The sequence below is a fragment of the Elephantulus edwardii genome, unplaced genomic scaffold (genome assembly GCF_000299155.1).
Source record: "Elephantulus edwardii isolate Elephantulus edwardi_28Jun2011 unplaced genomic scaffold, EleEdw1.0 scaffold00096, whole genome shotgun sequence".
In the NCBI taxonomy this organism is placed as follows: domain Eukaryota; kingdom Metazoa; phylum Chordata; class Mammalia; order Macroscelidea; family Macroscelididae; genus Elephantulus; species Elephantulus edwardii.
The window spans coordinates 401,554-427,340 of NW_006399846.1; the positions used below are offsets into that span (position 1 = coordinate 401,554).

The following is a 25,787-nucleotide window of genomic DNA, read 5'->3' on the forward strand; positions in this document are numbered from 1 at the left end:
AAAAAAGTGCAAGAAGTAGATAGCGATTCCTCCTGTGGATTGTCCCTTCTACTTTTAATGAGTTTTATGATTATTACATTTTCTTTATTTCCTCAATTTTTTATTGTGATTTTAGTGAAAGTTTATAGAGGTTGGATTTTCATTCATTGATTATTGCACATTTTCCTCCCCACAATCCCCCAGTATACTTTAAAAAATATTCATTCATTGTTGCCTAATTTCCACCCTCTTCCCATACAGTCCACTTTGCTGTGCACTTTCGTTTTAGACTATTGTCATACAAATAATACCTAATCATATATTCCTTTTAAACAATTCTTTCCTTCGTCTTTCCAATGATGTGGATCAACACTATCTAAATCAGGTGGTGGGTCTACAACTCTTTGTTAAATATTAATCATTTGCAAGATCATATGACAAGCATAGATATAGAAAGCAAGGAGAAAAAAAAGAAAGCAAGGAGGAAATAGGTATCTTTATCTGTCTATCTATCTATGGATCTAGAGATTATATATATATATACGTATACATACATAGGCATATAGAGAGCAATCTATCACCAGTGGGCCAATTGGCAGCACCATGATAGATGAAGAAGAGATTGGAGGGGTTAGCAATTACAGCTTGCTTGGCTCCACAATCAACATGCTTAGCACCAGCAGTCAGGAAATCAAAAGACAAATTGCACTGGGAAAATCTCTTGTCAGGGATCTCTCCAGAGTAAAAAGCAACAGTGTCAGTCTAGAGACCAAGGTGCTTCTGACCCAGGCCATGGTCTTCTCCATTTCTTGCTATGCATCAGAGAGCTGGACAAAGACTAAAGATGACAGAAGAAGAATCAATGTTTTTGAATTGTGGTGCTGGAAAAAGAGTCTTAAACATACCATGGACCACCAAGAAAACAAGTCTGTCTTGGAGAGAGTGAAACCAAGTTTCGCCTTACAGACTAGGGTTCTGAAGCTCCGTCCCATATACATTGGGCACGAAGCAAGGAGAAATCAGCTTGGAAGGATGGAGGACTAGAGCTGGAGAGGATGATTCTAGATGAGATTAATTGATACACTAAATGGGAAAATGGGTCTAGGTGTGGCCGAATCAGTAAGACTGGCTCAGGACAGGGTAGGCTTCAGAGCTGCTGTACATAGTGTCGCTGTGGGTCACAGGTGACTTGACAGCACATAACAACAACAACGTATACAGATATGCATTTATAAATATATATATTCATATATACATATCCATATATCTCAATCATCTATCTACCTATCTTATTGTTGTTGCTGTTGTTATATATTGTTGAGTCACAACCGACCCATAGTGGACACTCTGGAGGGTTTTCAGAGGCAGTTAAATGCACGAGAAGAGACTTCCCATCCTTCTTCCAGGCAGCAGCTGGTAGGATTTGTCTTCAGAATTGCAGTGTGGCTTCTTGCCATTAGGCCACCAGAGCTCCTGTGTGTGTGTTCCTAATATTTCTAATATAATTCTCTTACCTCACAACCTAGTCACTCACTCACTCGCTGCTATTGAGTCAAATCCAACTAATAGCAATATTTCCTTCAGATGTTTGCTCCGGCTGTAAATCACCATAGGAGGAGACTGCAAATTCTTCTCGCAAGGAATAACTGGAGCATGGAAATTGTCAGTGATGTGCAGTCTTTGGTTTAGCAGCACCAGTTGCTATAAGCTTCACCACCAAAACTCCCCTGTTAATCTAGAGATGACATCAGAAACTTCACTGATCCCCAAGACACTTTTAATCTCTTCTCTTCTGAAATAATTTCTAAACATAACTTTATTTAAATGTAAATAATTGATGTACACGAGTCTCTTCAGACCTTTGTTATTCTTGGAATGACCTAGTCATCACTCCATCATTCACAGATATCAGAGCAGAATTGGGGCTCTGAAGGCTTAGTGGTAAGGAGCCACATAGCAAACCCAATTGCATGCAGTTAGAATCCACCAACTTCTCTGTGACCTGTCTTCTCCATGATATTTACTACCTCTGAAAACATCATAAAAGGTTAACTAAGAGCCTGTTTCAATTCATTGGTATATAAGAGGAATAAAGCATTTTAAAATTCCCTCTCTTGCCACTAGCATCAACTCCCTTACCTATCCTTTGCTTTAAAAAATTTACCTGGGTCCTTCTCAATATTTGGAAAACTACTATTTAACTTCACTGCCTAAAATCCAGACAACATGGTTGGTCTACATGTTAGAAATGTACCTAAGTTCCACTTGGACTCACTTAAGATGATGAATAAACCCTTAAAGGTCAATTACCATTTTTTATCACTCCTCCTGTGCCACCCTTAAGGTTGTTTTCCAAATCTTCAAAACTGCTGTTTCATAGCTTCTCATCTTAATTCAAATTATCAAGAACTGATCTCACTAAAAAGTCTTATCTGAATCTTCCTCATCTTCCCTGAAAAACATACAAGTAATTGGATGGAAGTTCTCTTCTGTCTCTTTCAGCACATTTAGGAGCCCATGATTCTGCACCTACACTCTGTCCTTTCCTTTCCTTCCTGAGGTGATGAAACATGTCCCTGATACTTATTTAGATGATGTTCACAATTTGCCCTCTAGATTTAAGACTTTCTGCTTTTGTAATAGATGCTGAGTCTAAAGTTGGTGGTATTGATTTCTTTCTCCATCTCTCAATCTATTATTTTCTTTCTTCTTGATTCACCAGTGGAAATTGTCAGTTTCTTCACTGGTTCTTCAGGGGCTGCTGATCAATTTATACTTCCAGAAAAAAATAAAAACACCTTGTAGGTTTCATTTATTTAAGTGTTGCCATTAGTATGAACTTTATTGTTTCTTTATGTTCATGATTTACTCTTCCTTTACTGTTTAATGTCATGCTGGAGAATCCTAAAATTGTCAGATCTGGTGACCAAGTGATGATCTCTATTTTGTTTAATATTGTTCTTCCCATTGTCTGTGTCTGCAGGGAAGAAACCCAAGAGTTGTCCCACTGCTGCCCCCTGCACAGGTACCTCTGTCTTTCATTTCCTTTAATAGATTTAAGAGATTCTCCTCCCCAAAAACCAGTAACAGAAAATTTTCCTGCTTTCCAGATAAAGAAAAACTCAGACTGGTGGAAGGAGACAGCCTGTGTTCAGGGCGAGTGGAGATTTGGCACAACGGTTCCTGGGGCACAGTGTGTGATGACTCCTGGAGCCTGGCAGAGGCTGAGGTGGTTTGTCAGCAGCTGGGCTGTGGCTTTGCCCTGGAGGCTCTACAGGAGGCTGCATTTGGCCCAGGAAAGGGGAGGATCTGGCTGGATGAAGTGCAGTGCAGAGGCAGAGAGTCCACCCTGTGGGACTGTGCTGCACAGCCCTGGGGCCAGAGCGACTGCAAGCACGATGAGGACGCTGCAGTGAGGTGCTCTGGTGAGTGGAGGAGCAGTAATGGAAGAGAGCTGAAAGAGCACCTTGCTGCCTTGTGTTCTGGCTTTGGAGACAAGGTGGTCTGGTCTGCTGGGAATGAGGTGAAGGAAGTGGCCCTCCTGATGTCATCCTCTGGCTTGTTTAGTGTTCTCATTTTCTCTCTTCTCCTTAGGTGAGAGGATATCTACTCCCACGGTTAAAAGTAAGTCATTCTTATTCTGTGCAGATACTAGAAAAGATAAATCATATGTTCAGGAACACGTACTATGAAATCTTCCTATTTCTAGCAAAATCAAACATCAGCACCGAAAAAAAACTATTTTTTAATGTCTACACTCTTCTTAAACTATAACAAGCATAAAGATTCTAAGGTGAGCCAGCATTCCCTTCCCAGCTATCACTAAGTACTAAATTCTGAAGAGAGTTGACATAATCCAGGGCAGCTCCTGGGTCAGGTCCATCTTGAGGTTCTAGAAGATTTATCTGGTTGTGTCATGGTTCTGAGAACTCACTAGATAGCCAGGATAAAATGTTCCATTGGTTTATTCTCTTCTCTAAAGTCATATAAGCTTTCTGTTTGTTTGTTTTCTCAGGTGCCAGGTCACTCTCAGCCCCTGCCTCTGACACTTTCTCTTTGCCTGAGATCCTGTGTGTTGCCCTAGGAGCCATCCTCTTCCTGGTCCTTATCATCTTGGGAACTCAACTGTACAAATGGCGATCAGAGGGTCAAGGTGAGCCTTGTGTATAGGAAAGGATCTGTGAAGTATATGAGAAGAGTATTGAGCAAGTGATGATATCAAGAAAAAACAGACATGTCACCATCATTATCTGCTGTATTTCCACCTTTAATGTGATGGAAACCAAGCTTTCCACAATTGTTTCCTCGGTCCTATAATTAGCGTGGATTCGTTCAAACAAGCTTAAACATTTTCCTCTGTGAAAAATTTCAGTAGACATTTATTCTGTGATAAAGATAAAAATCAAGACACTTACTTCTGGCACAAGAGAGTACAAGTGTAAAGAAAACTTCCCTGACAGGCCATGGGTTTCTCCAAGGATGAACACTATGACCAATTAAAGGCTTTGTCTATGGGACAGCAATATCTTCAGAGGTGTCTCTGAACTCATGCTCTCATACTGCTTTTCAGTTCTATCTGGTTTTGAAGATGTTCTCGATGAGGCTTTGTATGAAGATATTGATTACCTTGTAAAACCTAAGAAAGAAGACTTTTTGGAGCACTCAGGTGTGTATGCTATGCCATCTTCTTTGGCTATGATCCAGTTTGGGGTGTCCTGAGCAAGCACAGACCTCAACCTAATGTAGCCTGTTAGCAGAGAATCTTTCTATGCCAGAAGCTCCAAGACCATTTTCTATTAGTGTAAAGATTCAAGATTTTTTTGAACAATGACACTAGTCCTTCTACCATGGTAAAAATCTTATACTTTGTGATGTTTTTCTCCACATCAGAAAACCTGTCAGTGACTAAGCTGCCTTATTATTACACAGAGGACAAGGAAGAAGATGGAGATCCTGAATTTCCTCCAGGTAATAGAGATAGATATTAACGTGGGAAGTAACATTGGGCTTGATACATCAGAGATCATGAGGAAGGTGCGGGAAAGGGACACGGTCCCCATCTGAACTTTGCTGCCGGGAATGATAGGTCGCTAAGGCCAGTAATGTCTGACTCTCCCTGATCTCAGACTAGTAAGCCTGGAAATGTTTATGTTTTCTGTATTTTATTCCACATTTTTCTCCAACTCTTTCAAAGACATTCTGTGATCCATTTTAGACTATCCATCAGTAATAGACTGCAGCGTTTAGTTCTTCTTGCCTCGAAATTCCTTGGACTAAATATTTCTGACTGCTCACAATTTTTAAGACCTAAATCATAGTTAATGAATCCCATTTGATCGTGATAAATTATTTTTCTTTGTTTTTTCATTCTCTGGATATTACTTTATTGGGTTGAAATATTTTGTTTACAGATCTTTTTATTATCTTCTTCACTATGTTTTAGCATTAACTCTTTATGTTTTTAATTTTTTTTATTTTTATTATTTTTGTGTGAGTGTACCGTCAAATCAGATCTGACTGGTACAGGAGGAGATTGACCCTCCTTCCCCGGCAGAGCATCTGGTGGATTCAAACCATGCACCTCTGTGATTGTAGTTGCAGCTCCTTACCACTAGGCCACCAGAGCTCCCCTAATGTCTTTAATTTTTTATGACAATGTATAATAGTTATCTTTGAGGTTACCTTTTAAAACTTTTTATTTTCATATTTTAAATAATACACTCAATCTTGGTATTTTCTTCACTTGTTTTCTATTTGGAAATTTTATACCTACCGTTTATTTTGCTCTTTTTGATTTGTTGTTGTTCTTATTTACTTAATTGAATCATTTTTCCCCCCTACTTAAATTTTTATTTTATTTTACTTTGTGTACTTCTCTGAGGATTGGTTACTGTATAATGCTGTCATGTGCATTAATCTCAGGTTACTATCTGTTGTTATTTGCTCTCTGTCTTAAGAACTCCTTAAGTGTTTATTTCAGTTCTACTTGGAGTGTATTTTCTTTCAAAATTTTATAAATGTCATCTCAGTGTTTTCTTTGCTGCACTGATTTTACTGAGAAGTTGGAACTTAGTCACACTGGTTTTCCTTATAGAAAATTTTTCCATTTTTCCAACCTGGCTTCAATATTCTCAGCCTTTGCTTTATAACATTTGAGTATGATATGACTTTGTGCATATACTTGGAGTCTATGCTGTTTGGGGTCTCCTGAGCCCTTCCAATGCAGGTCTCATCATCTTTTATAATATTGAAGAAGTTTTCTCTCAGAAAAATCTTCACATTTTTTCGCTGCTGCTGTTGTTGTTGTTATGTGCAGCCGAGTCACCTGCAACTCACAGCAACCCCATGTACAACAGCCCTTAACCCTTCTCTATTCCGTGCCAATCACACTGTCTCCGACACACCTATCCACATTACCCCAGTGACGAAATCTCATCGAGGGTCTTCCTCTCCTGTGCTGTCCCTCCACTCTCCCAAACATGATGGCCCTCTCCAAGGACTGGTGCCTCCTTGCTACATGTCCAAAGTATGTCAGACAAAGATTCAGAATCCTTGCCTCAAAGGAGCAGACTGGCTTCATGCTTTCCAGAACCAACTTGTTTGTTCTCCTAGCAGTCCATGGTATATTCAATACTCTTCTCCAGCACCAAACCTCAAAGGTATCAATTCTCCTTCTATCATCCCTAGGCATTGTCCAGTTCTCTGATGCATAGCAAATAATGGCAAAGACCGTGGCCTCTATCAGGCACACCTTAGTCTCCAGACTGAAATCGTTGCTCTTCACTACCTTAGAGAGATCTCTGACAGCAGACTTTCCCAATGCAATTCACCTTTTCATTTCCTGGCTTCTGGTACCAAGTGTGTTGGTTGTAGAGCTAAGCAAACCAAAGCTGTGAACAATCTCAATCTCTTCACCATCTATCCTGATACTGCCAATCGGCCCAGTAGTGAGAATCTTTGTTTTCCTGATGTTAATCTTCAATCAATTTTGAAGGCTAAATTCTTTAACCACCAGTTATGTAATCGCTTTCATATAGTATTCCTTTTTATGGTGCCTCACATAATAATTGTACTTGTTGGTGTTTTTGTTATGTGCCATTGAGTCACATGTGACTCATAGAGACCCTATGTACAACGGCGTAAACTCTGTTCTGTCCTGTGCCAATCTCATTGTCTCTGACACACTCATCCTGATTATCCCAGTCACTGAATCAATCCATCTCCTAGAGGGCCTTCCCCTCCTGCGCCTGCCCTCCACCCTCGCAAGCATGATGTCCTTCTCCAAGGACCAGATGTCAGACGAAGCCTCAGAATCCTTGCCTCCAAGGAGCTGCCCAGTTTAACACTCTCCAAAACGAATCTCTTTGTTTTGTTAGCAGTCCATGTTACCCGCAATGCTGTTTTCCAACACCAAAGCTCAAAGGCATCAATTCTTCTTCTATCAACCCTAGTCATTGTCCAACTCTCTGACACGTAACATGTGATTGCAATGACCATGGCCTGTATCAGACACACCTTAGTCTCCAGAGAGACACCATTGCTCTTCAGTACTTTAGAGAGGTCCCTAACAGCAGACTTTTCCATCACAATACATCTTTTCATTTCCTGGCTGCTGGTGCCAAGAGTGTTGATTGTGGAGCCAAGCAGACTAAAGCTGTGAACAATCTCAGTCTCTTCACCATCCATCCTGATGCTGCCAGTTGGTCCAGTGGTGAGAATCTTTGTCTTCTTGTCATTGAGCCACAATCCATATTGAAGGCTGCAGTCATTGACCCTCTACAGCAAGCGCTTCAGGTCCTCCTCAGTTTCAACAAGCAGGGTTGTGTCATGTGCATAACGCAGATTGTTGATAGATCTTCCACCAATCCTGATGTCGCATTTCTCCTCATGGAGCCCAGCCTCCCGGATGATCAGTTCCGCATACAGGTTGAAAAGGTATGGAGACAGGCAGGACACATCCTTGGCATACACCCTTCCCAATTTTGAACCATGCAGTGTTTCCTTGCTCTGTTCTGACAACTGCCTCTTGGTTCAAGTATAGGTTTCGCATTAGCACGATCGATTGTTCTGGGATTCCCATTCTTCTCAGAGTCAGCCACAGTTTGTTATGGACCACACAGACAAAAGCCTTTGCATAATAAATGAAGCACAAATAGATATTCCTCTGGTACTCCCTGCTTTTAGCCAAGATCCATCTAACATTCACTACAATATCCCTAATACCTAGTACAAATCCCTAGCACCTAGTAATTGTACTAAGAACAATAAAACCAGCCTACTTGATTTCCTGTTCATTCATTCATACATATTTTGTTTTATGACTACAAATAAAATATACACAATGTAGCATGACTCTTCTATTTATGTAACTTGTCTTCCCTTTGTACAAATGCTGTTCTGATGATATCTTATGCTTAATTATTCTAGGAAGTGAATGCTATATGCAATTGATAACCTTATAGATCTATTTTTAATTTGGGTAAAATTCTAGCTACAGGATAAACTCAAGGGCTTTTGTGTGCTTTTCTGAGTGTCCTTTTAGCATATTGCTGTTGTTCAAGGCCTTTAAGCTGAATACAGCTCAAGTGTCCCTATAAACAACAGATCTGAACTCTGTCTTATTTGGTGCCATACTCATAATCTCTGTCACATGTGGTCTCATTGCTACAGTCACAGTGTTAATTCATCTTGTTGAGGTCATCCTCTCATTCACTGACCCTCCAACTTTCCATGCATGATGTTCCTTTCCAAAAAATGGTCACTTCTAATACCATGCCTAAAGGATGTAGGACAAAATTTTACCATCTTGAATGAAGGAGCACACAGGTTGCACTTCTCTAGGACATATTTGTTTGTTCTTTTGGCATACCGTGAGATATTCATAATTTTTATCCAACCCAACAACTTACATCAATCTTTTTTTGTCTTTTTTTTTCCTTTTTCTTTTATACTGGTTTACTTACAAAGTTTGTACACATTGTTTTTCACACTAGAGTCATATTTTTTCACTGTTTGTCTTTTTTTTATTTCTTTTTTTCACTGTTTATCTCTCAGATTCATGGCAAAAGATCATAGTTTGATACATGTACACTTTAGCCTTTGAACTGATACTATGGTTTTTTAGTATTTTAGAGAGGACCCGGATGGCATATTTCCTCAATGCAATATATGTTTTGATTTAATGACTGCTGGTACCAAAAGTGTTGATTGTAAATCCAAGTAAGATGAAATAATTGACAATCTCAAGCTTTCCTCCATCCATCATGATGGTGCCTATCAGCCCAGTGGTGAGGATGGTTGTTTTCTTAATGTTGAGATGCATTAAATGCTGAAGTCATTAAAATGAAGACATAAAAATGAAGGCATTAAATGCCTTTGATCTCTGCAGCAAATGTTTGAAGTCCCTCTCACTTTAGCAAACAAGGTAGTATCATTTGTATAATGCAGATTTTTTTACTGACACTTTTTCAGATCCTTATGCCACATTCTTCTTCATAAAGTCAAATTGCTTATGAACAATAGAAGTAAAACAGTAGATATAGAACGAGAAGTACACTGCACATTGGGAATCACTAAAGGATGAGGACCCAGAGCTGCAAACACTCATTAATAATCGGAGCACGGAAGGTACAAAGTATGACTCTAGAAAAACTGAAAGTTGTCAAAAATGAAATGGAACTCAAAAAGATTGACCTTCTAGTCATGAGTGAGTGATGATAGATTGACTCTAGGTTGGCTGCTTTGAATCAAGAAATCATTTCACCTACTATGCCAGGAATGAACAGTAGAGGAAGAATAGTATTGAAGTCATAGTTTAAAAGTCTATTGCAACATACTAGGATCTTAATAAAGATACTTAAAAAGACTGTTTCAAGAAGTACAGAGCTGAGAGTGATAGGAAACCACCCTTACATGTATGAGGAAGACCTTTTAGTACAAGTATTGTTCAAATATATGCACCAAGAGATATTGATAAAAGAATTTTTCCAGTTTGAGATGTACTTGATGGTAGGGTGTCCACTATACAACAAAGCTGCCACTGGCCCAGGGGTTAGCCAGAACAAGTGCAGGGTCTGATAAAGTTGGGAGTGCCAAGCCAAAAGGCACTTGACTCATCACGGTATTTCTCACATTCTTAGAGGTGTCTGAAACAGTTGGCCTGGTGATGAATGCTGCCTTTCCTAGTCTAGGAGGTGGATTTGGCAGAGAACCAAGTCAAGGATGACACACTGTGCTAAGGCTAGGAGACAAAAGCAGGTGTGCCTACAAATATGGACATGGTGTGTATCCTGTGCTAAATACTCAAAGGTTCACTGTCAGATACAGTTTCTGCAATTTTTTTTTTCCAGAAGAAAAGTTGTAAGGAGGACATCAGTAATGGGACAGTATAATAACTGGAGTAGATGAAGGCCATGAACTTACACATACAAAATGACATGAACCAGGCACTAGATACACAAGAGACCCCATTAAACAGCCGCTGCAAACCCAAAGGTAGTCAATGAGCACATTCACTACCCCAAGAAATGGAGATTGTTTATCTCCAAACATGGTAAGCCATGTAGCTGGGGCATTAAACTCACAGGAACACCACACCAGGGGTAGCTCATGCCAACAGAAAAAGTTATCTAAGATTGGTTATATGTGGAGCTTCAATCAGTCCAGGAGATGGCTGCAGATCAAGTATCTGTCCAGAAATGCCATACTCTAGTAGCACGAGGAGTTGGGTAATGTCTGCCTCCAAATAGGGATAATGTGTCTTGTGCATCAAATCCACAAAGATGTGAACTCTACCTCGGTTGGAGTAGGAGTGGTTCATAGGGAGCATAACCAGTCACCAGGTGAGTAGACATGGTATACAGTTACTTTCCTGATCACTGAGAGTCCGAGGAACAAGGGAACAATTGCACTTTTTTGGTCTTAAACCAATCAAGGGGTGGATACCACTTGAATTATGCATTCCATCATGATCAGAGTACTGAAGAACAGCAATGTCAGCCTGGTAACTAAGGTGAGCCTGTTCCAGGCCAAGGTCTTTGCAATTACTTTCTGTGCATCAGAAAGCTGCACAATGACTAGGGATGATAGAAAGAGAACTGATGCCTTTGAGGTGTGGTGCTACAGAAGAGTATTGAATATATCATGGATTTCCAGGAGAACTAAGAAGTTCATCCTGGAGAGGGTGAAAGCAGACTGCTTTTTGGAGGCAAGGACACTGAATTTTGTCTGTCATATTTTGGACATGTTGCAAGGAGGGACCAATCCTTGGAGAGAGTGCTAAGGAGGGTGAAGGAACACCACGGAAGAGGAATACCCTGCATGAGATGGATTGATACCGTAACTGGGATAACGGGAGTAGGTGTGTTAGAGACAATAATGTTTCTGAGGATAGAGCAGGGTTCACAACTGTTGTACACAAGGTCGTTATGAGTCACAGGCAACTTGACCACACGGAACAGAAACAAGAAGTCCCTATGCCTTATTTCTCTACCTTTTATTATTTCAGAATATCTAGAAAAGCAAGTTAATCCCAATAGAAATGGTTATGATGATGTTGAAGAGTTTTCACTTCCTGATATTCCCCCTAATCTGAGGATGAGTGGGCCAGAGGATAAATATGATATCATGTATTCCCACACAGGTAAGTGGACAGCTCTAACTTAATCATCTAAGTACTTCGTTATAATAACATTTTCTTTGGAACTTTCAGCACCCAATCTTTCTTTACATAGTACATCATAGGGAGCTTCTGATACTCAGAGTTCAGCTCATCCCTATTGTTTAAGCTTGCCACTAATTTCTTTCTTTATTTTTACAAGAGGAACATGGAAAATGACTTGATTCACAAATGTTCACAAGTTCATGCAAAGGTGTAAAGAGTTGTTGTTATTGTTGTTGTTGTTGTTGTTATTGTTGTTGTTGTTGTTGTTGATTGCAATCATGCACGACTCATAGCAACTCTATGAACAAAAGACCTGAGGCCTTTCTATAAGTATCATTTCTCCAAGTTCATAGAGTTTCCAGGTGCATGTGGTTTAGGAAGTCGATGCCACTCCTGCTTCCAAATCTGTCTTAAACTTTGTAGCTCTGCCAAACTCTGTCCACCAAGGACAGCCATTATGTCAATTGAGACCTCAGTGGTACAGGTTCAATTTCATCTCAAACCCATATTATCTCAGCAGAGCAAATTGACAGAAGAGTGCCATAAAACTTAAAAGAAAGTTTCTCCAAAATATAGCAACAAGGGATTAACTTGTAACTTGTCAGGCCCAACTTTTAAATATAAGGCCCTTTAGGAAGTCTTTTTGACTCTTAAAAAAAATGTCTTAAATCAATGAATGAATAAATAAAGAAATAAATAAACACAACCAAACATTCCACAATGACCCTGAACCAAAACAAAAGAGCCCATGTTACACAGTCCGGCCCCTTCACCCATTCTCCATATGGAGACAAGGGCTCGAAACAAGATGCTTCAATAAATAGAATGAAATAATCCACTCAGAACCTCAGCCAAAACAAAAGCACGGTCTGCTCACTTTTTACAAACTCATTTTTAGTTGTTATAGAAATGTTGTGATTAAGAAGTTGTACTACTAATCCAAAGGCAGTTTTGAATCCACTCTTTATATGGAGTCCAGGCACTTCATCCAACTCCAAAATTGAAGACAAGAGCTTGGCATTTTATTTTGTTGTGGTGGTGGTGGTGCTTAAGTGTCATTGAGAACTGACCCTATAAACAATAGACGTTTAACCTTGTTCTATAACTATTGTCCTTCCTCTAAGTTCAATGAGTTTCCACAGACATGTTTAAGAAGTGGATGTCACTTCTGCTTCCAAACCTCTCTTAATCTGTGAGCTCTACCAAACACTGTCAACCAGGTGTAACCATTCTGGCACTTGACAGACCAATGGCACAACGTTCAGTATCACAGTAATAAAAATTTCTTCAATACAGACAAGTGAAAGAACAGTGCTAGACCACCCAGGAGTGTCCATTTCAAAAACAATTAAAACCAGACCCAAGGGCCTGTGTCCCGAGGATCCGAATGGATTTTAAAAGTCACCAGCCTGAATCAGGGCCCCTGCATCAGGCTCGTATTGATTCCCAACAAGAGGCTTCTGGCAAGTAAAATAAAAAACAACCAAAAACCATCCAGAGCGCTCCTCTCCAACACAGAAAGGTGTGAAGAGTAGACATTGAAAAATTTGCTAAGATGTCCTCTTCTAGTATCTGACAGAGTACTTAAGAATACTGTGAGGCCAAATTTGGTTCACTTGTATGATAATTATTGATCAAGAGGTAGGAGTGTCTGCGTCAATTGCACAACAAACTAGAATTGATTGTTTTTGAAAAGATGCACTGTCACCCTCTCAGTCTTTGAACTCATCATCAGGCCAAATCCTAACAAATTGTTAAGGCCAGGACAAAGCTTTGCCTAGAACACCTCAAAGAGCAGGCAGTATCTCTGGTCTTTCAAATAAACCATGTGTCTTCACAGACATTTTCTGGTCTCTCCTTCCACCAGAGGTCTTTGTCCAGTTCTTCAGTCTCCACTACACCCTAAGTTCTCCTTTCGGTTTCAGATGATGCTCTACAGTTTCCCAGAGAAGCTGTCAACCCTGACATGGATGAGGAAAATTCCTCTTTGAGCCTGGGACATAGAGAAGATGTTGGCTATGATGATGTTGAGCTTACTAACACATAATGCCAATTTTTGAGCAACACATTCTGCAAAAATATTTCTGTCAGTCATTTCCTGAAAAATTATAATCCCAAATCTCTTGTATTAATGCAGAGTTTCCTTATGTACTTGTAATAGGGTAAAATTATTCAAAATAGATATTCTGAGCTTTTCAAATGAAGGGTTCCTGTCTTCAGTATCTAGATACATTCACCCCTGTCCACCTTGGAAAATACTGCTTTCCCACAATAAATTATCACCAGAAATATTCATATTATCACTCACCCACTGGTTACCTTTGTATATTTCTTTGGACCAAAGAAGTTTCTGCTTTTGTTTAATAATAGACAACTTTCAAATAAGACCCTAAACTACATCTTTACTCATGTCGTTGTTGTTGTCAAGTGCCATTGAGTCACAGGCAACTCATAGCGACCCTAGGAAGGAGAGTCATCGACACTTGGGTGCCTTTCATCCTCTCTCCAGGTTCATAGGGTTTCCGGAGGCAAGCTATTATGGAAGTGAATGCCACTCCTCCTTCCAAGCATGTTTTAATCTGGAAGCTCCTCCCCTCTCTCTGCCCACATTGGGTAGCCAAACATAAAGGCATTTGACACATCAGGGTCAAAGTGCTCAGCCTCACAGCAACTAGAAGGGACAGCGGTATGGCAACTTGTACACCAGGGCTATACGACCTAGAGCAATGTCTGAACAAAACACTGAAGGACTGGCCTGAGGGCTGCAGGATCGAGGGCCCTTTTGGGATTGAATCCACCTGCTGCCTTAAACCCTAGGCCAAGCCTGGCTTGCCTGGCTCATAGGAAAGCAACATTACATAATAGAGCATTAAATAATCCAAAATAGTCTATGCTTGCTCAAGAAATACAAGTATTATCGAAAGTCAGTGAAGCTGGTTTGATATAAAGGAAATGTTTACAACTTTCTCATTTTAACTGAAGTTTTACAGCATGTCAATAACAAAAATCCACTCCTACCTAACAATGAAAACAATGGTAATTTATTGGTGCAAATAATTGCTTCTTTGTAAGTGAACCACATGGATTCCAAGGCAATATACCTCTTGCACAGTCAACATCCATCTGTCGTCGAATCATGCGTGTTGCTATCATACTAAACAAGTTTCAGCAGAGCATTCCTAGGAAGAAAGGAATTACAATCTATTTCCAAATATTGAAAACCCATAAGAATGGCACATTACACGTGAGATCACCAAGAGTCGGGAGCTGACTATAGTGCAACTAGGAAAAAACCAAACACAACATGCCTGATAATACCTGGTGTATTTTTATGTTTTCCTCTAATTGCTTTTCTATTTCCGGGTTATTTCTCTTACTATTTTCAGAATTGGCAGATCTGGTGCCTAGTGGTGGGGAGCTGCACTGCCAAACCAACACATGCTTTAAATACACCAGTTACTCTGTGGGAGAAAGACGGTCAGTATCCTTCTGTAAGATTTTCTGCTTTTGGAAACTGCTAGAGGGTCAGCCAGTAATCGGTTCCAAAGGTACACAACCAGGACAATGTTATCTGGTTATTTCTCCACTCTAGACTCCGACTGCTCCACTGACAATAACAGCACTAACTGAAATAGCAATAAAAGAACCAGAAGTCACAAAAGGTGATCAAAATATCAAAGTATTTCCTCTGAAAACCTTTCAGAGGAAGATATGACATTGGAAATTCTTCTTAAAGATTCAGAAGAATAGGAGTCAAATGAATTCTTAGCATTAACAAATTGTTTTAGAAAAAAATCAAGGAAACATCAGAAAAATCAAGAGAAACAGAGGTAAAGCTCTAGAAGAATTTTCTAAAGTATAAAACAAAAGAGACCTCTCAAGAGTACTGAAGAGCAAGGACATCAGGCTGGAGACTAAGGTGTGCCTGATCTGGGCTATAGTCTTCTCAATTACTTGCTATCCATCAGAGTTGGACAGTGAATAGGGATGATAGAAAGAGAATTGATGCCTTTGAGATGTGGTGCTGGAGAAGAGTGTTGAATATACCATGGACTGCTAGGAGAGCAAACAGGTTTGTTTTGGAGAAGGTGAAGCCAGAATGCTCCTTGTAGTCAAAGATTCTGAAGCTTTGTCTGACATAATTTGGGCATGTTACAAGGAGGGACTGGTCCTTGGAAAGGGACATCATGTTTGGCAGAATGGAGGGGCGGCGAAGGAGAGGAAGACCTTCAATGAGATGGATCGATTCTGTGACTGGAGGGGTGGAAATGCGTGTGTTTGAGATGGCTAGGTTGGCACAGGATAGAACGACGTTTAGAGGTCTTGTATATAGGGTCTCTATGAGTCCCAATCGACTCGATGGCACATAACAACAGCAACATGATTACCCCCCATTCATCATCACCACTCTGCTCCTACCCTTCCCCCGTTGGATCCTCATACATGTTCTATTAGTTACCTTTCTATTTCTAAAATGATGGTCTTATACAATATTTGTCCTTATGGGACTGAATTTGTTCACACAGCATAGTGCATTCCAGTCCCTCCCATGTTAGGTAGATTTTCAAAATCTTTGTTTCTGCATGTTGCATAGTATGTCATCATGTGAATATACCATAATTCCTAAATCCATTCAATTGTAGTTGAACATTTGGCTGTTTCCATGTTCTTACAATGGTGAACAATACGGCTATGAACATTGGTGTACAAATCTCCATTTTGTACAAATCTCCATTGGTGTACAAATCTTATCTGTTTTCATTTTTTGGTGGGGGTTATATTCCAAGTAGAGGTATAGCTGAGTGATACAGAATTCTATGTTCAGCTTTTTGATGAATGGCTAAACTGAATTCCCGAGTGATTGTACCATTCTACAATCCCTCCAACACTGTATAAGAGTTCCTAACTCACCATATCCTCTCCAACATTTATTGCTTCTTGTCCTGTTAAACTTTGCTACTGCTCAGCTGGTGAGATAGTATGTCAATGTGGTTTTGATTTGCATCTCTTATTGCAGAGATTTTGAGCATTTCTTCATGCATCTGTTGGCTAGCCAGATTATCTTCATCGGTGAAAAGTCTTTCCATGTCTATTTCTCTTTTTTGTAATTCTGTTCTCAGTTTTTCTCTTGTGGAAATCCTGTAGGATTTTATAAACTTTTGATGAGACTCTTGTGTGAAATGGTATTGTCAAAGTTTTTACCTAGTCATCAGGTTTCCTTTTCACTCTGTTGGAAAATATTTTTTATGTGCACAGGCATTCCATTTTAGAAGGTCCCATTCATACATTTTATCCTTTCCAGATTATGGATTTCTGGTTGTATTTGGCAGTCTCTTAATACCATAAACGAGGTCATCTAACCTTGATCCTAGTTTGTCTCTGAAGAACTTATGGTTGTGGCTTTTACTCAACATATTTGGGATATAGATAAGGTACAAACACATTAAAAATGAAGAAATACACGAAACTAATGACCTACCTCAACACTTTCATCAAATAGAAAAAGAAAAACAACAAAAAAAAAAGAAAAGAAAAAGGAAAAGAACAACGATCTAGTCTCAAAACCTCTAGGGAGAAAAGGAAATTATAAAGACAAAAGCTGAAATCACTAAGAAAACAGAAAAGAATTCAAACCATCCATAAGAAAAACAAAGAGGTGATTCTGAAAAATGGTCGATAAAATAGACAAAGCATTGGCAAAATTAATGAAAGAAAAGAAAGAGAAGACACAAATAACTCAAATAAGAACTGATAACAGTGGAATTAGAACAGAACCAGATGAAATTAAATCACTAATACAGAACATTATAAAAATCCTGTCTTTTGTTATTTGGGTCACTAGAAACCTTATTTGATTTGACAATACTTAAGTACTGCTAAGTGGGACTAGTGTTGCTATATTTTTGGAGAAACAGTCTTCTACTTAGATCGTCACTCTGCAAATTTGCTGTACTGACATAATCTGGGTTTGCTGTGATGCTGAACCTTGTGCCATTGGGGTGTCAAATGTTGTAATGGTTTCTCAATGTGGACAGAGTTTGGTGGAACTCCTAGTTGCAAAGCAGGTTAAGAAGCAGAAGTGGTATCCACTTCCTAAACCATATGCCTACTAAAAAGTCTATTAACCTAGAGAAACAATAATAGCTTTAGAAAGGCATTCGGTCTTTGAAAGGTTATTTGAGACATTTTCAACTCAATGGCAATCAACAACAGCAACATATTCTGATGAATCTGAAAACCTAGAGGAAATGGATAAGTTCTTTGAAACTGACACCCACCACCACACTGACATAGACAAATGTAGAACACTTGAACTAAAGAAATTGAGTAGGTCATTAAAACACTCCCACACTAAAAAAAAAAAGTCTTGGCCCAGATAACATCAAAGACAAATTCTATCAAGCAATCAGAGATTTATCACCAATTATACCTAAATTATTTCAAAAAAGAACTACACTCACAAAGTCATCTTATGCAGCAAGCATAACCCTAATACCAAACCACACAAAGACATTACAAAAAAAAAAAACAAGAAACTACTGACCACTACATCTCATGAATATGGATGCAAAATTCCTTAACAAACTCCCAGCCAATGTAGTTCAACACTACTGAAAAAAATTAATTCATCATAGTGGGATTTATAATAAGTATGCAAGCATGTTTAAACATTTTTAAAAATCAACATAATTCCTCATATTAGCAAAGTAAAGAACAAGAATCACATGATCCCATTAACTGATGCATAAAAGTCTTTAAAAAGACAAAATCTAACACCCCTTCCTGATCAAACTTTAATAAAGGGAATATACTAAAAATATAGAAAAAAAAATATATATATATATAGTAAAGAGTAAACATCATCCTCAACGGAGAAAACGGATGCATTCCCTTGTAAACAACAAACAGGAAGAAGACAAGGTTGTCTACTCTCACTACTCCTATTTAGTCTTTTCCTGGAAACACTGTCTAAAGCAATAGGACAAGAGAAGAAAATAAGAGGCATGCGAATTGGCAAAGAGATGGTAAAACAGTTTCTATTTGTAGATTATATTCTGTTAAATGTAGAGAACAACAAAGACTCAATTAAAAAAAAAAAGCGAAACACAAAACTGTTAGCCCTAATAGGCCAAGATAAAAGATAATTATCAAAAGAAAACATGGAAAAGGAAACTAAGAAAGCAATACCATTTACAATAGCCCTAATAGGCAAGATAAAAGATAATTACACAAGTCAGTCAGATTTCTCTACATTAACAAAGAAAACTTGGAAAAGGAAACTAAAAAAGCAATACCATTTACAATAGCCAACCACAAACTGAGATAGTTAGGAGTAAACCCAATTAAAGACCTTAAAGACTTTATTAAAAAATCTACAAAAAACACATCTAGAAGACACAGTTTGTTAGTATTGTTAGACGTCATCAAGTCAAGTATAAACCACAGCAGACATACGAATGAACCTTGTCCTATTCTGTGCCATCAACACACATCCTGACAAACTAGAGCCCATTGTGGCAATCACTGTGGCAATCCACCCAGTTGAGGATCATCCTCTCCTTAGCTAATCTTACAATTTTCTGAGCATCATATCACTTTCTAAGGAATAGCCCCTGGTAACAATATACCAAAAGTATGTGACAAGAAGTCTCATCATATTTGTTTCCAATGAGTACTTTGGCTCACCCTTTCCAAGACATATTTGTTTGTTCTTTTGGATATCTGTCGGATGTTCAACACTCTTTTCTAACACCACAGGTCAAAAGTATCATTTCCTCTTCTGTCGTTCTTATTCACTGTCCAGCTTTCAGACAGATAGCAATTGATCAGAAAGAACGTGGCTTCAATCAAATACACCTTAGTCCTCAAATTGGCATCATTATTTGGAGAGGTCCCTAACTGCAGAGTATCCCAGTGCAATCCATCTCCTTATTTCCTGACTGCTGGTAACAAGGGTGTTAATTGTAAATCCAAGGAAGATGAAGTTGTTGACAGTTTCTTCTCCATCCACCATGATGTTACATATTGATCTAGTAGTAAAATTCTTTATTTTTCTTGACATTAAGAAGTAATCCATATTGAAGTCTGCATTCTTTGATCACATGTATCAAGTGCTTCAAGTACTCCTCATTTAAGCAAACAGGTTGTATCATCTGCATAAAGCAGGTTGTTGACAAGTCAATGCTGATGTTACATCCTCTTCATAGAGAACAGCTTCTCAAATAATTTGCTCATCATGCAGATTGAATAGGTACGGAGAGGATACACTTCCTTCCTAATTTTAAGGCATGAAGTGTTTCCTTGTTTTGTTCACACAAAAGCCTCATAGCCTCCACATGAGCACAATTAAGTTATCTGAGATTCCCATTCTTCTCAATGTTAGCCATTACTTGTTATGATCCACCCAGTCAAATGCTTTTGCTTAGTAAATAAAGCATAAATAGACATGGTTTGGTATTCTTTACTTTCAGCCAGGATCCATCTAACATCAGCCATGATCTTTTCAGGGCCATAGCCTCTTCTAAATCCTGCTGAAATTTCTCTGATCTTCAGGAATATTGTGTTTACATGTTATATTAATGATGCGGTTCAATAGTTTCCACATTCTGTTGGATCATCTTTCTTGTTTGGCATGAAAACAGGACACAGTAAGAGACCTAACTACATGGAAAAATATTCGTTGTTCATGAATAAGAAGGCTGAACATTGTGAAAATCATAGCCCTACCAAGGCAATTTACATGTTCAATGCAATCCCAATAGAGATATTAAAATCTTTTCTTACATAAATAGAAAAGACAATTGTCAAGTTTGATTGGAAAAGAAATTGACCCCAAATAGGCAAAGCTCTTCTGAAAAAAATAAAAATGGGAATGAGACCATTTCCTGATCTCACAGCCTACCATTGTGGTAACCAAAAGAGCATAGTAGTGGTAGAATAAAAGACACATAAGCTAGTGCAATAGAATCAAGAATCCAGAAATTAATCTATATACCACGGTCAGTTTATATTTAACAAAGACTCAAAAGCCATTCATGGGAAAGACAATCACTATAAAAAAAAAAATAATGTGTCCAAACTTAAAATCTACCTGCAGAAAATTGAAACAGGATCCTCATTTCACACCATATATCAAAGGCATCTCAAAGTTAATTAGAGCCTAATGATGAAGCACAAAACCATAAGGATCATAAGAGACAAAATGGGACCTAAGGTAGAGCCCTGACCAATGGCATAAAGGGGCATGCAAATATAACAAGCAGTGCCCAAGCAGAAGACGATAAAATTGAAGAATGGAACCACCTAAAAATTTAGTCTCAGGGGAGCTCTGGTGGCCTAGTGGCAAGGAGCTGCAGCTACAATCCCAGAGGCGCACGGTTCGAATCCACCAGATGCTCTGCCGGGGAAGGAAGGGACAATCTCCTCCTGTACCAGTCAGATCTGATTTGACGGTACACGCACACAAAAATAAAAAATTTTAAAAAAAAATTTAGTCTCTGAGCACATCAAAAACTTTCTCCAAGAGAGTGAAAAGAAAACCCACAGAATAGGAAAATAACATTTGGCAGACAACTCAGACATGAGTTTCATAACTCAAGTTTATAGATTACTACAAGATACCTATTTTTAAAAAGACTGATAACCCCTAAACAAATTGGCAAAAGAGATCAAAATATTTTCGCTGATAAAGGTATTCAGATGTTTAACAGACAAATGAAGAAATGCTCAAAATCACTGGGAATAAGAGAGATACAAATCAAAATCACAATGAGATACCATGTCACCCAAGTAGCAGTAGCAAAGTATAATAGAACAAAAAGTAATAAATTTTGGAGGGATGAGGAAAGAGAGGATTTTTTTCATTAATTTTAATGAACATTTTCAGAGATTTTAGATTTCCACTCATTCAGCGTTGCATTTTTCTCCCTGCCCAATCCCTCCCCACAGTTTGCTCTTCTCTTTTAAAAGTAAAAGAAAAATTCCTTTATTGATATGCAATTCGCCCACCCCTCACCAACAGTATGCTGCACTATTCAACCTTCATTCTGGTAGAGTGGATCTTTTATGCAACTGCTGGTGGGGTTCTAAAATGGAAAACCAATCTGGAAGGCAGTTTGGCATTTCCTCAAAAAGCTAAAACTAGATAGTCCATATGACCCGGCTATTACACTCCTAGGAATATGCCCTAGGGAATTTAGAACTGACAGAGAAACAGAGATATGTTTATAAAAATATCTGTTTTTTATAAATCTATATTTATAACTGATGCTGTCAATTGGCCCCATGGTGAGAATTTTGTTTTCCTGATGTTGAGCTTCAATTCATATTGAAGACTGCAATCCTTGACCTTCTGCAGCAAGCACTTCAGGTCCTCAGCAGTTTCAGCAAACAGGGTTGTGTCATCTGCGTAACACAGGTGGTTGATGACTCTTCCACCAATCCTGTTGCCACATTCCTCATCACACAGCCCAAAGTCTCAGATGATCTGTTCAGCATACAGATTGAAGAAGTTTGGAGACAGAATACATCCCTGACGGACCCCCTTCTTGATTTTGAACCATGTAGTGTCTCCTTGCTCTGTTTGAACTGCCTCTTGGTCCAAATATAGGTTTCGCATTAACACAATCAAATGTTCTGGGATTCCCATTCTTCTCAGAGTCAGCCACAGCTTGTTATGATCCACACAGTCAAAAGTCTTTGCATAGTCAATGAAGCAAAGATAGACATTTTTCTGATATTCCTCGCGTTCTGACAAGATCCATCTAACATTAGCTATAATATCCCTAGTGCCATGACCTCTTCTAAATCCAGCCTGCACATCTGGCAGTTCTCTGTTGAAAAAGATTCTCACCACTGGGCCAATTGTCAGAATCAGTATGGATGGTGAAGAGATTGAGATAGTTAACAGTTTTAGTTTGCTTGGTTCCATAGTCAACACTCTTGGTACCAACACCCAGTAAATCAAGAGATGAATCACATGGGAAAGTCAGCTATCAGGGACCTCTCAAGAGTACTGAAGATCAACAACGTCAGGCTGAAGACTAAGGTGCGCCTGATCCAGGCTATAGTCTTTGCAATTACATGCTATGCATTGGAGAGTTGGAGAGTAACTAGGGATGATAGAAAGCGAATTGATGCCGTTGAGCTGTGGTGATGGAGATGAGTGTTGAATATACCATGGACTGCTAGGAGAAAAAAAAAAGGTTTGTCCTGGAGAAGGTGAAGCTGGAATGCTCCTTGGAGTCAAGGATTCTGAAGCTTCGTCTGACATACTCGGGGCACGTTGCAAGGAGGGACTGGTCCTTGGAGAGAGATAGCATGTTTGGCAAAGTGGAAGAGTGATGCAGGAGAGGAAGACCTTCCATGAGATGTATCGATTCTGTGAGTGGAGTGGTGGGAATGAATGTGTTTGAGATGGCCATGTTGGCACAGGATAGAACGGCATTTAGGGCTCTTGTTCATAGGGTCGCTATGAGTCGCAAACAACTAGATGGTACCTAACTATAACAGCATTATTTACAATGGCAAGAAAATAGAAACAACACAAAGGCCCATCAACAATTGATTAGATTGAGAAAATTTTGTACTTTCAAAGTATTCAGCACGAAGGGGCAAAGATTTTCTAAAACAGAGCATAAATTAGGAGAGCCTAGAAAGCATTAGGTCGAGTGAACAAACTCAGCCTTACTTTGTAAGTAAACTGGCATAAAATGAACATTTTATTTAAAACATTTTAAAATAAACCAAAAACCCCCTATACATTCACCTAGAAGATGTCAGAGATTAAGAAGATGTCATCAAAAAGATTAAAAGTATTTAGTTGTTTGAAATGAGGAAAGTTGTGTACCCTGAGACTATGAGAACTGAGGCACAATGGAGATTTGTGCAGCAAAGTTCATAGCACCATTTTTCACCATCGCAAGGACGTGGAAACAGCCCAAATATCCAACGACAAATGAATGGATTGAGACATTATGGTACAATCACACAATGGAATACTATGCAGCACGCAGGAGCAATAACTTTGTAAATTATTACCTAACTTGGGAGGGACTGGAGAGCATTATGCTGGGTGAACTAACTCAGTCTCACAAGGAAAAATATTGTATATGACTTATGTTAGGATGAGTATAAGAGTTCAGGAAGGGTGGGAGAGGCTGAATCCAGAGGGATGTGGATGTGCAAGGGGAGAAGGGGATTAATCATTGGGTTGTACAATTTGATGCGGGGGGGGGGAGTGAGAGAAATTGAAAGAATTTGTTCAAACTTGCATTTGAATTTTGTAAATAAACTAACAAAAAGAAGAAAAAAGAAAAAAGAAGTGCATCTAGTCTCCTTACTTATGACACAACCTTGCTTGCCAAAACTGAGGAGGCTCTGAGATATTGGCTGCAAAAAGTCAAGGACTACAGCCTTCACTATGGATTGAAGCTCAACATCTAGAAAACAAAGATTCTCACCACTCAGTGTGGTCATGCAAAGTAGGGGAAGATCCTGAGCAAAATGGACTGACACAGTGACTATAGCAATGTGCTCAAGCACATTGATGAAGTCACAGGATAAGGCAGGATTTAGATCCATTCTTCAAAGCTTACTATAACAACAAAATTTTTTTTTAAGTTACAAAAGAAATCATTTCTCAGTAGGCCTTTTGGAGAGCCTCTGGGGATACTGATATGACTGAAGTACATTGACTGCTATGAACTGGGGTCAGAGTAAGACTTTTTTTTCAACTGAAGGCTTACTAGTTCAGGAAAACGGCAATATTGGTGCTTTGCTTGACTGTGGTTTCCTGTACAGAGAAACACCTGAAGGGGGCCTGTGAAGCATACACAATAAGATACGATATCTGTGCTGAAACTGCTCATAATGTATGGAAAGAAAGCTACTGTTGTGTGTACTATTAAATCAGAACTGACTCATAGCTGACCTGCCAGTGGGTTTTCAGAGGCTGTAAATGGCATTGGAGGAGATTGGCCATCTTTCTCCTGCAGAACAGCTGGTGGATTCAAACCACACAGCTTGGGCAATTCAACATCATACCACTAGGCCACCAGAGTTCCTCTTAGGTAATAGGTAATTTAAAGTTATTAATTTTTGTTTATCCCAACCCAAGGAACTAACCATGTCAGTCCATTCCCCAAAACCCCAGTTCTATTTTCAGTATAAGATATAGTGAGTTATTGATAGACTAATTTAACATGGATCCATTAATATCTGCTTCCATACTTAGAGCTGTTGGTTATTTTAGGAGTTCTCTCCATGGCACTTTAGTCCCCCAACATTCAATCCCAGTGTTTGATATTCCATCAGTGAATCTCAGAGACTTAACCCTGCTTTCTTATGCACCTTCCAAAGCCTGTCATAGTGGGTACCACCAGAGACACCAGTTGTCCTGCTGCCTTCCGGTCTTCCTGTATATCAGACAAGCTGGCCCTATGCTGAGCAAGGTCAAATTCAGTAAGGAGAGATAATATCCCGCGTGTTGTTGCTGTTTTTGTTGTTGTTAAGTGTCATCAAGTCTTAGATGACTCATGGAGAAGCTATGAACAAAAGACCGGAACACTTGTATAACTTTTGTTTCTCTAAGTTCATAGAGTTTCCAAAGGCAAGCTATTTTAAAAGTGGATACTACTCCTGCTTCCTATCTTGTTTTAATCAGGGAGCTCCCCCAAACACTGTCCACGAGGGTATCAGTGTCACAGTGTTTAGCATCACAGCAACCACGAGTTACCTCTGTACAGCAAATGGACAGACCAGTGCTATACCACTTAGAAGAATGTTTGTCCAAAAACAAAACCAGGCACAAAGGCTGCAAATGCCTTTTTAAATGCAAGGCCCATCCAATCAGCTCACACCCATTTGTAAACAGTTCACACCCAAACCACCACCAAAACAAGAAAACACACCTTTGTAAAATCCAATTGCTCCACACATCTTTCCAAACTGGATACCACCCTAAACTCAGGACCAACTGCCTTTTTAACTGCAAGACCAATCCAATTAGCTCATATCTATTGGGAAAAAAAATCATTGTAGCACTATTTCCATCACCTTCTCCAGATGCTCACTTTTCATGGACATCAAATAATTTTGTTTTAAAAGTGAGAAGCATTATTTCTTTTTACTTTTTTTGTTTTATTTA

The 25,787-nt window shown here is 39.1% G+C and overlaps 1 protein-coding gene across 1 annotated transcript in view; it reads left to right on the top strand.

Annotated features, from left to right (window-relative positions):
- Positions 1-25,787, top strand: part of LOC102863260 — a 475,179-nt gene that overhangs the window by 267,119 nt on the left and 182,273 nt on the right. Inside the window, exons 17-22 of the mRNA XM_006891348.1 lie at positions 2,963-3,004; positions 3,090-3,416; positions 3,971-4,132; positions 4,550-4,645; positions 4,870-4,947; positions 11,486-11,620. Of these exons, the coding sequence (XP_006891410.1) occupies positions 2,963-3,004; positions 3,090-3,416; positions 3,971-4,132; positions 4,550-4,645; positions 4,870-4,947; positions 11,486-11,620 (840 nt within the window). The remainder of the gene's footprint in view (positions 1-2,962; positions 3,005-3,089; positions 3,417-3,970; positions 4,133-4,549; positions 4,646-4,869; positions 4,948-11,485; positions 11,621-25,787) is intronic.